General features: G+C 32.4%; 2 protein-coding genes across 5 annotated transcripts; one reads left to right on the forward strand and one right to left on the reverse strand.

Moving 5' to 3' along the window:
- The first annotated feature begins 817 nt into the window (after positions 1-817).
- On the forward strand, positions 818-7,484 carry LOC149735303 (uncharacterized). Its single transcript, XM_089877893.1, has 8 exons — positions 818-1,052; positions 1,278-1,483; positions 1,670-1,908; positions 2,883-3,023; positions 3,100-3,769; positions 3,992-4,233; positions 4,337-4,512; positions 4,763-7,484. Coding segments are annotated over exons 1-8 (3,474 nt in total). The 5' UTR covers positions 818-1,050; the 3' UTR covers positions 6,561-7,484.
- LOC149735304 (uncharacterized) lies at positions 7,029-9,771 on the reverse strand. Of its 4 annotated transcripts, none has more exons than XM_089877889.1 (7): positions 9,623-9,771; positions 8,171-8,246; positions 7,969-7,996; positions 7,506-7,541; positions 7,422-7,448; positions 7,337-7,355; positions 7,029-7,271 (listed from the first exon to the last, which is right to left on the reverse strand). In XM_089877889.1, the coding sequence occupies exons 1-7, from the start codon at positions 9,722-9,724 to the stop codon at positions 7,053-7,055; spliced, it is 507 nt and encodes a 168-aa protein (XP_089734015.1). In that variant the 5' UTR covers positions 9,725-9,771; the 3' UTR covers positions 7,029-7,052. The 4 variants fall into 4 exon arrangements, with proteins under 4 accessions (XP_089734015.1, XP_089734018.1, XP_089734017.1 ...); XM_089877892.1 differs by having other exon boundaries at positions 9,574-9,653; XM_089877891.1 differs by lacking the exon at positions 7,506-7,541.
- Positions 9,772-11,113: the final 1,342 nt, after the last annotated feature.

The raw sequence follows: 11,113 nt of genomic DNA on the forward strand, positions 1-11,113 counted from the left end.
TAATTATCGTTTTGTATTTAACATATCTACCCTAGAACGTAAGTTATGTTTTATATTCAATATATCTACCCTAGAACGTAATTAATGTTTTGTATTGAATATATCTACCCTAGAACGTAATTATTGTTTTATATTCAATATATCTACCCTAGAACGTAATTATCGTTTTGTATTTAACATATCTACCCTAGAACGTAATTATTGTTTTGTATTCAATAAATCTACCCTAGAACGTAATTATTGTTTCGTATTCAATATATCTACCCTAGAACGTATTTATTGTTTTGTATTCAACATATCCACCCTAGAACGTAATTAATGTTTTGTATTCAATATATCTACCCTAGAACGTATTTATTGTTTTGTATTCAACATATCCACCCTAGAACGTAATTATTGTTTTATATTCAATATATCCACCCTAGAACGTATTTATTGTTTTGTATTCAACATATCCACCCTAGAACGTAATTATTGTTTTATATTCAACATATCCACCCTAGAACGTAATTAATGTTTTATATTCAATATATCCACCCTAGAACGTAAGTTATGTTTTGTATTCAATATATCCACCCTAGAACGTAATTAATGTTTTGTATTCAATATATCTACCCTAGAACGTATTTATTGTTTTATATTCAATATATCTACCCTAGAACGTAATTATTGTTTTGTATTCAATATATCTACCCTAGAACGTAATTATTGTTTTATATTCAACATATCCACCCTAGAACGTAATTAATGTTTTGTATTCAATATATCTACCCTAGAACGTAATTATTGTTTTATATTCAATATATCCACCCTAGAACGTAATTATTGTTTTATATTCAATATATCCACCCTAGAACGTAATTAATGTTTTGTATTTAATATATCTACCCTAGAACGTAATTATTGTTTTATATTCAATATATCCACCCTAGAACGTAATTAATGTTTTGTATTTAATATATCTACCCTAGAATGTAATTCATGTTATATACATTTTCTTTTTAGATTGATAGTATTTTTAATACCATCATTTTACTCAATATATATACAATGTAAGTATTAAGTATTCTTATACTTAGCTTTATAATTTGTATAACACCACAGTCCGCGAATTTCTTGAGTTTAAGGTTACGGAAGCTTTTACGAGCTGCCGTCTTTTGATCTAAATTTCGTGAGTTGCACCATGACACTAAAGTGTTGTGTCACAACTAGCGTAAAGTTAAGATGAATTAGGAGGGCACATTATGATAATGTGTTTTTTATTAATATTAATTCAGGAAAAGACAAAGTTTATTGAAGCCTTTCTGTCCTGAGATGGCTGATACAAAAAAGATTAATATTGGGAAAAACGAACAATCCCCTTTAGCGGAACTTAGTGGTGCAACCGTGCAGTATTCCTCTAATAAAGAAGCTCTTAATGCAATAGACGACTTTGAAACGCGAACTGTTTCAAAATTTGTTGCATGCACGAATAAGCATCATGGTAAGTGTTTTTGTGTTAATTTTATATATTCATGTCACCAGAATGTTTATTTTTAAAAACTGCAAATGAAACTATTGCATGAATCAATATATGGTAAATTGGTAATTTGTATAAATACATTAAACTATTGCTGCTTTTTTTATAAATGGGAAGCACATCCCTTGCCTGAACAGTAATATTTTGTAGATTTAAAAAAAAGTCGCGTGCAATTTGATGAAAAAGACAACACTCCTTTTATTGTGAAATCTTTTATCAAAAAGACTTGTCAATTTGGCAAGGAAAAATTGAAGAAACCAAAAAAAGCTGTTCATCAAAGTGATCACACATATCAACAAAAAAAATATATGTGTGTTCAAGGAACAAAGAAAAAAAATTGCCCAGCTTGTTTAATAATCAGGGAAATTCAAAAGTTTCCTGAATACAAGGTAAATTGTTATTTTTTAAGTTGCTTTCCACACATTTCTTGTTTTATGATAAAATAGTTTATTTTAAAGGGGCATACCAACGAAAAATAAAAATTTGTATATGGATAGATATGCTCATATGCGACCTAAAGGTACTATCAAAGTTTGCCAAAACGATACGGCTTCTGAAAAAAATCGCGTGAAAAAAAAAATCGGCTGTTTCGACAATGCATGTGATTTCCCATAAGAAAAAATTCACTCATCTTTGACTGTTTCTATTTTCTAAAATACTAAAGAAATTTCAAATTTATTTTGGATTTGGTATAATGAATGCTTCTTCTTTGTGAATATATAAAAAAAAGATAAAAATGTAAACTTTATTTTGTTTTAATTTTTTTGATTGAACTAGCTACATACCAGATTATGATGATTCAGCAATTTTTCAATTTTTTTCATAAAAGTAAACACCAACAACTGATTTTTTTATAAAGAAAATGGTACAGCAGGTAGCAGTAATTAAAAGACATAATGAACATTTTAATATAAAAAAAATGTTAAAAATTAATTAAAAGGAAAAAGGTGCTGAGTCTGCATATTATGCAGCTATGTTCAATCGAAAATTAAAACATAATAACGTCTATGTTTTACAATTTTTTATATATATTCTTAAAGAAGAAGCATTTATTAGGCCAAATCGGAAATAAAATTTGAATTTTCTTCATTATTTTAGAAAATAGAAACGATCAAAGTTGAGTGAATTTTTTCTTATGGGAAATGCCATGCATTGTGTCACGGCCAATTTTTTTACTCCAGCGGTTGCATTTGCGTTTTTTAAACTCATTTTTTTCAAAAGCTGTTTCGTATTTTAAAACTTTGATGGTAGCTTTAGGTCATATTTGACATTTGAGCATATCTATCGATACACAAATTTTGATTTTTCATTGGTATGCCCCTTTAAAACGACCAACTTTATCATTTGTACCCTTTTTTCCTAGTTAACCACCGATAAGCGATCAGAGAGAGAGAAAATTTCCAAACGAATACGTGCTACTGGTTTGCACTCAAAAACTTTTCAATCTGTTGTTGTTGTAAAGTTTCCTGCTACCTCAGATCACTCTGGCCATTCGATTGGTCAGGTTAGTCATGAATTGTTTGCATTATTACTACCGCATTTAGTGAGCAATAATTAACTGGACATTTTCTTTATAACAGGATTCAGGAATCTTACAACGAGTAGATAAAAGATTAATTGCAAAAATTGGGCAATTGTTGGATGAAGGAGTGCGTAACATAATGGAGTTTAAGCGACACCTTCAAATTTTTGTTACATGTGAGTTGTTTAAAAACAAAACACCACCTTTGGTAACAAATAGAAGATACTTTCCAACAATAAAAGACATTCGTAATCACTACTATGTTGAATTTACAAAACGAAAACTTTCGAAAATTGATCAATCAAATGTGGCATTGCTAATTGATGATTGGAAAGCCAATTCTCCAGAAAGTAACATTTTCTTTCGTCCATACATTGCCGGTGGGAATTCCATGAAAAGCAATCCTGCTATCGATTGTAAACAAACAATGCTGTTTGTTTACCAAACTACCTGGCAAAAAAGACTTCTGCTGCGTTATGGACAAGATATTTGTCTTCTTGATGCAACTTACAAAACATCAAAGTATGCACTGCCTTTGTTCTTTTTGTGCGTCAAAACAAATGTCAACTATCAAGTAGTTGCATGTTTTGTTTTGCAAAATGAATGTCAGGCAGACATAACAGAAGCTCTTAAAATGTTAAAAACTTGGGCACCTGAATGGAATCCTTCGTTCTTTATGACTGACAATTGTAAGGCGGAAATTAATGCCGTGGAAGAAACATTCAAAGGTTAGGTTTTTTGTAGTGCTAAATTATTAATTTTGAATGTGTCACATTAGGTTATCCTTATTATATAGGAAGCATGTAATTCAAACTTAGAATGGTTCATAGGTAATAGTAGTACAGGACGAAAATAAACAGACATGAAATTAAAATTAACATGTAGGTAATACATGCTTGTGAGCAACACTATTAGCAGATCTAAAAGTATTTCATTGTAATTTTTATCAGGTTGTAAAGTGCTTCTGTGTAACTTCCACCGTGAACAAGCATGGGAACGATGGGTAAAAAAGTCGGATAATGGTGTTGGAGACAGAAAAGAAACAGTTTTATCTGGTTTACGAGCAATAGCAAAGGCAGAAAACAATGCTGAGCTTGAGGGTGCTTTAGATTCGCTTATGAACAGTGAAGTGTATACAGAAAACCCAAAGCTGCAAAAATATTTTCAAAATGAATGGTGGCCTGAAAAGCAGGTTATTAGTAAACAATATTTGACTTTTTAAATGCTTAATATTGTACACTATGCAAAATTGCAAATTACATTTAAAAAAATGTTTATGTCTCTTTTTTATACAGAGATGGGTTTCACTTTACCGAACAGAAAAAATGGGTGTTTTGATTGGTACAAACAATGGTGTTGAAAGGCAAAACAGAATGCTGAAGGAATGTCACATGAAATTCCATGCAGACAAATCCTTATCTGGACTGTTAAAAGTACTTCACCATGACTTCTTACCACAAGCAATAAAAAAGTATGTTTTTACAGTTTAACTAGGAATAAAACTTGCTTTATCCATGTGGCCGGAAAACTCCATTCGTTATAACTCAGGTGTTCTGTTTCATACACCTCGTTACAGCTTATGAGTTACCACGTATGTAACTTTGTGGGTAATTGTTTTTTTTTATGTTCTTATTTATGGCTAACAATTTAGACAACCCATTAGTGACAACTGTGTTAGAGCAATTGTCGTTAAGTGTCTTTTAAAATGTTTCATTTAACAGATACACACTCGAAAACACCCAAGCATCCGATACATATCGAACATTTCTTGGAAATGTCCCATCATATTTGCATAATCGGCCACGTAATGTTATGCAACATTGTATGAAAAGATTGTATTCTGCTACAAACATCTCTGCCGATGGTATTACCCGAGTTAACGCTTCTTCATTTACTGTACGGAGCAGTTGTGGTAAACTAATGTATGATGTTTATTTGGGAAATGAGTCTGATTTTCCTAAATGCACTTGCCCAGATTTTAAATCTCATTTCCTTCCTTGCAAACACATGTTTGCTATATTCAGTAAGTATAATGATGTTTTATGGGCATCCTTACCAACATGGTATACTGACTCTGTATATATTACCCTTGATACAGAGGTTATTACGACATTTAGTGTTTCAGGTACCAGCAAGGGCCAAACCAATAGTACAACGAAAACTGCTACCCCTGAATGCATTCAGTTATCTGCGGTTGAACCAATGGAGGTTTCTGAACTTTCGGATGATACAAATCAACCAATATTGCCATCAGATAAGCCATCCAAACAAACCATTAATCAACTGGTTGAAATGGTTAACAGCATTAAAGATACTTTGTACGATGTAACTTCACAACAGGCTTTATTGCAAGCAAAGGATGTACTACACTCTGTACAACTAAACTTAAATAAGTTTTGTAAAGATGAAGAAGGCATCAGGGTAGTGAAACCTCATCTTTCCTTAAAGTTAAAGAAGAGAAAGTTGCCGCCATCATTTGTATGTGATGAATTACCACGCAAGCACCCTAAGCCGAACAAATATCAAGGCAGACATGGGTCGGTGGCAAACAGCATGTCTTCATTACATGCAGTCACTGGATTGCAACCAAAACTAACTGAAGGGGCTGTCAATTTTAAGATTGGAAAACTTCAAAATGCCAACAACCAAAAATTTATGCATTTTGTCAAAATTCTTCCATGTCACACTGTGGCTAAAAAACATCTCACTGACAAAGCTTTACAATGTGGTCCATATTCTGTGACATATCTTCAGCTGCTGTCTCTGGAGATGAACATAAGTTTACAGCAAAAACAGGAAATATGGGAGCGTGACAGGCAGTTCCGTGTTGGTTGGCTGTATGATCAAATAATCGACAGCTACCTTTGGTGCTTATGTCAAAACAACAAGCACATCATGTTTGCTGATTCAGCTGTGGCCCAATGTATGCAGCAAGGCGGGTCACTACGTCGATTATGGGCAAACGAGACATTGGAGAATAAGAATTTTATTTTTATTCCATGGAATCCAAGTATAATGCATTGGGTGTTGCTTGTTGTTGATATAAAGAACAAACGATTGCTATACTTAGATCCACAAAGAAGACCACTATCAAACATGTTGGAATACATGGAAAAAGCAAAATTGTTTTTAAACAACGTGTTGGAAACAAAATTTGGTTTCACCATCACATCAGTTGATACAATGTCAACAAGCCGGACATTTCAAAAAGACTGCATGAGCTGTGGTGCAATTATTTGCATGTACGCGAGTTGGCTTGCAGAAGGCAAACCATTGCAACACCCCGATGTGGGACCAAGAGAATTCCGTGAGCGTATTTTGAGCACAATTGCTCATGAGTCCTCCCTGGATATTGACATGTGTGGATCATGTAGAAACCAGGATGACAATATTATCGATTGGGTCCAATGCACCAAGTGTCCCCAATGGTTTCATGTTAACTGCGTTGGGCTAAGCATTAAACAAGCAAACTTGAGTAAATCATTTGTTTGCCCATTAAAGCAACAAGCTACCATGTAAATTTATGATATTACTCAATTTTGGTTATCTTAAAGTTGAATCCCATGTTTACAAACTTGCACTTTGTGTGCGGGTTATTGGGATATTGGTCAATGCCTAACGGATAATTCCAGGCTTTTTGTCCCTATTAGGGGCTGCTTACATTCCATATGTAAAATTGACCAACGCAACATACTTATAATGCAGTAAGTAATTACTGTACCCACACCTTGTGTGTGGGATGTTGGTCAGTGCCTAACGAATGATTCCCAGGCCTACTCATACTTATATTGAGTAGTAATGTTGACTAATGACTTATAGTTGATATCCTAATTGAGCAGGTATGATACGGCAGTGATTTGGGTTTGTACATTGTTATTAATGTTGTACCCTGTTTCATTGCGAAGGTCCTGTAAAAAACCTAACGATCACGCACAATGGCGGCCTCCTGGGTGCGTGGTGGAACAGCCAGATTAAAAAACGTATGTATAAATTTTTAAACATTTATTTCCTTTACACAGATGGCACAGCAGGCCCAGGTGTTTCAGATGGCACAGCAGACCCAGGTGCCTCAGATGGCACAGCAGACCCAGGTGCCTCAGATGGCACAGCAGACCCAGGTGCCTCAGATGGCACAGCAGACCCAGGTGCCTCAGATGACACAGCAGACCCAGGTGCCTTAGATGGCCTAGGTGTCGAAAGTTGTTTTTTTTTGTTGAACCTTTTCAGCCACTGAAAACGAAAAAACAATGGTGTTTTAGTTAGTGTTTATATTGACCGCAAACTTGTCATCTTACTTCGTTCATTGGTAACCATCTGTAAATAAAATATAATAGTCATTTGATTTGATATGAAAAGTAAACTGAATTTCAAAATAATTACTTTTTGTGTTCTTTTATGACTCCTAATCTGTAAATGGAAATATTTGATCAAGTCGAATCATTTTATCATTTACAAAACACTTACTTTTTTAATTTGTTGAATTTTTTTTTCCCTATGTATCTGAAAATTAATGTTGATTTTAATTATACTGCAATCTATAGAAAGATAAAAATACAATACACATACAATGATAAAAAGCACATTTACACCAACAATTTTTTACCAACTACACACCAAACAGGGTCTTATCCACAAAGGAAATATATGCATAAAATACTTAGGTTGTATGCAGAAAGTATAATCAACTTTGATCAAGTTTCCTAGTCAGCATAACAACGAGTTAAACGGTATGTAGAAAGTTTAATCAAAGTGAATTAACGCTGCTAAACTTTCCATGTATTTATAGGCTATTGATTACTATTCTATTGGAAGTATAAAAAAAATAAAAATATCCAAGTTTGTACTAAACAGTTTACTGAGAATTGCTTTCTCAGTGGAATAATTTACATGAGAAATTCTCTTTTATTTGTTAACTTTAAACACTTACCCATTTGTCCTTTTTGTTTTGTTTATATCTGTAATTAATAAAATATATTCATATTAAATAATACAATTGCTGCAGATGTAGCAATCGTGTTATACATATACTGATTTATCATATTATTAATTAAATTAAATAATATGGTATTTATTTTGGGTTAAGATAAGTTAAATAAAAATACCAGGCACAAAGAGGACATATCACTTACTATTTTTTAAGTTGGCAGGCATGCCAATCATGAAATCTCCAAAACTATTTTCAATATTTATGTATTTATCCATTTTCTACAAAGAAAATATGTTACTGTTATGTCAAAATAGAATATAAAACAATAATTACGTTCTAGGGTGGATATATTGAATATAAAACAATAATTACGTTCTAGGGTAGATGTATTGAATACAAAACATAACTTACGTTCTAGGGTAGATATATTGAATATAAAACGATAATTACGTTCTAGGGTAGATATATTGAATATAAAACAATAATTACGTTCCAGAATAGATATATTCAATACAAAACATAACTTACGTTCTAGGGTGGATATAATTGAATATAAAACAATAATTACGTTCTAGGGTAGATATATTGAATATAAAACAATAATTACGTTCTAGGGTGGATATATTGAATATAAAACAATAATTACGTTCTAGGGTGGATATAATTGAATATAAAACAATAATTACGTTCTAGGGTAGATATATTGAATATAAAACAATAATTACGTTCTTGGGTGGATGTATTGAATACAAAACATAACTGACGTTCTAGGGTAGATATATTGAATATAAAACATAACTGACGTTCTAAGGTAGATTTATTGAATATAAAACAATAATTACGTTCTAGGGTAGATATATTGAATATAAAACAATAATTACGTTCTAGGGTAGATATGTTGAATATAAAACAATAATTACGTTCTAGGGTGGATATAATTGAATATAAAACATAACTTACGTTCTAGGGTAGATATATTGAATACAAAACAATAATTACGTTCTAGGGTGGATATATTGAATATAAAACAATAATTACGTTCTAGGGTGGATATGTTGAATATAAAACAATAATTACGTTCTAGGGTAGATATATTGAATACAAAACATAACTTACGTTCTAGGGTAGATATATTGCATACAAAACATAACTGACGTTCTAGGGTAGATTTATTGAATATAAAACAATAATTACGTTCTAGGGTGAATATATTGAATATAAAACAATAATTACGTTCTAGGGTGGATATATTGAATATAAAACAATAATTACGTTCTAGGGTAGATTTATTAAATACAAAACATTAATTACGTTCTAGGGTGGATATATTGAATATAAAACAATAATTACGTTCTAGGGTGGATATATTGAATATAAAACAATAATTACGTTCTAGGGTGGATATATTGAATATAAAACAATAATTACGTTCTAGGGTAGATATATTGCATACAAAACATTAATTACGTTCTAGGGTAGATATATTGAATATAAAACATAACTGACGTTCTAAGGTAGATTTATTGAATATAAAACAATAATTACGTTCTAGGGTAGATATATTGCATACAAAACATATATAAATCGAATAAATCATTAACATACATTAAAATAAATTCCATCAGTTATAAAGGATACAGCTTACTATGCAAACCTCGTGTTTTCTAGTTCTGCGACTGACATGTGATGTTAATTCAAACCTATTTCCGCTTTGTAATACTGCATTCCCTTTTTCTCTTTTTAACCACTCGGGCATGTCGGCGAGAATTACGTTCTAGGACAGAGGATAAAGTGCGTACCCAAATTTCATGCCAGAAATAATTACGTCATCCATGCAGTGTTGCTCGGTATGTATATAATAATAAAAATTATACAATACATGAAAGCACATTGCTAGTGGAAAAGCATGTAACATCATAAAATAATTTTTTAAGAAGATGTGTACACAACTCTTTAAGCGTTTGTTAAATTAAAAAGTTGAATGAATGAATGCAACTTACATTAGCCTCGCGTGGCCGGAAAACGTCAGTCGTTATTATTACACCGGTGTTAATACACCTCGTGCGTCACCAAGTTACTTTGTAGGTGAATTTTTTATGTATGGCTGATAATTTGGAAAACCCATTAGTAACCACTGGGTTGAAGCAGTTGCCGTTTTGCCCAAGGACACATACGCGATACGTCCATAATGAAAGCAGCGACGAGGCTTGAATCCATTACCTCTTGGTTACAGGCAGGCGCGCTAATCTCTTTGCCACGCCACCGGAAGCTACACTAGTTAACCACAGAAAGTACATCATTAACACTTGTGCAACTCTCACACAATCTCCGTTATTGGTGATGTAATTTGGATAATTAGATTGTACCGATAAAACATTTCTTTCATTTTCTGCAAATGTAAAACTGACTTGTCACATCATTCTGTTTGTAGTTTCAATTCTAACAAATAAGCGTGAAGTTCATCACAGTACATATATACATACACTCTATCATGGTAATTAACCTGACAATCATTAAGTTATTAAGTTATTGCACGTGCGAAGATATATTGTTAATACATCATGCGATTTTTCCTAATAACAATTCGTTGATAAACGACCCAACGATTCTAACACGAACTCTCAGTACTTTTGATGTTGGCACTGCTATGAGAAACTCGATGATAAGCCAGTGAATCAGTGATGGCAAGGATTTAGAGATAATTACTTAAACTACTGATGATTCCTTTGCAATTTTATGTAATAACACCGACGGTAAAACCTTCTATACTAATATAGTATGATGGGGAAAAATGGGACACCTTTTTATTCTATTTTCTCGTCCAAGTAGTAAGCATAGAATATTTAAAGAAATGAAACCGTATCCTCATATGTTTTCATATATTTTGTTAAGAAAATAAAATGTATGCGGTTTAATTACACAACATATATTATAAATTATTTTATACTCATTGTATCTAATCTTTAAAAAAGACAGTGTTTAGATTTCTATGACTGTTAGAAATGAAAAGAAGTTTCTTCTTCGGTTTTTTCCCGATTCACTAATTCTCTGTCCATTCCATATATCTCCAGACTGCATAGTATGGGCATGCATGGCAGGTGCACGCGCGATTTTTTTTACAGACGTTTGGTGATGCACGCCACAA

Source organism: Ciona robusta, chromosome 5 (assembly GCF_009617815.1).
Source record: "Ciona robusta chromosome 5, ASM961781v2".
NCBI lineage: Eukaryota > Metazoa > Chordata > Ascidiacea > Phlebobranchia > Cionidae > Ciona > Ciona robusta.

Bases quoted from the DNA above. Each gene is read 5' to 3' on its own strand.
- LOC149735303 (XM_089877893.1), top strand. The intron at 1,484-1,669 runs GTAAGTGTTTTT...AATATTTTGTAG, and splicing joins ATGCACGAATAAGCATCATG to ATTTAAAAAAAAGTCGCGTG. The intron at 3,024-3,099 runs GTTAGTCATGAA...TCTTTATAACAG, and splicing joins CTGGCCATTCGATTGGTCAG to GATTCAGGAATCTTACAACG.
- LOC149735304 (XM_089877889.1), bottom strand. From the start codon at position 9,724: ATGCCCGAGTGGTTAAAAAGAGAAAAAGGGAATGCAGTATTACAAAGC. The intron at 7,997-8,170 runs GTAAGTGATATG...TATTAATTACAG, and splicing joins GCCTGCCAACTTAAAAAATA to ATATAAACAAAACAAAAAGG. The intron at 7,449-7,505 runs GTAAGTGTTTTG...TTCCATTTACAG, and splicing joins AAATTCAACAAATTAAAAAA to ATTAGGAGTCATAAAAGAAC.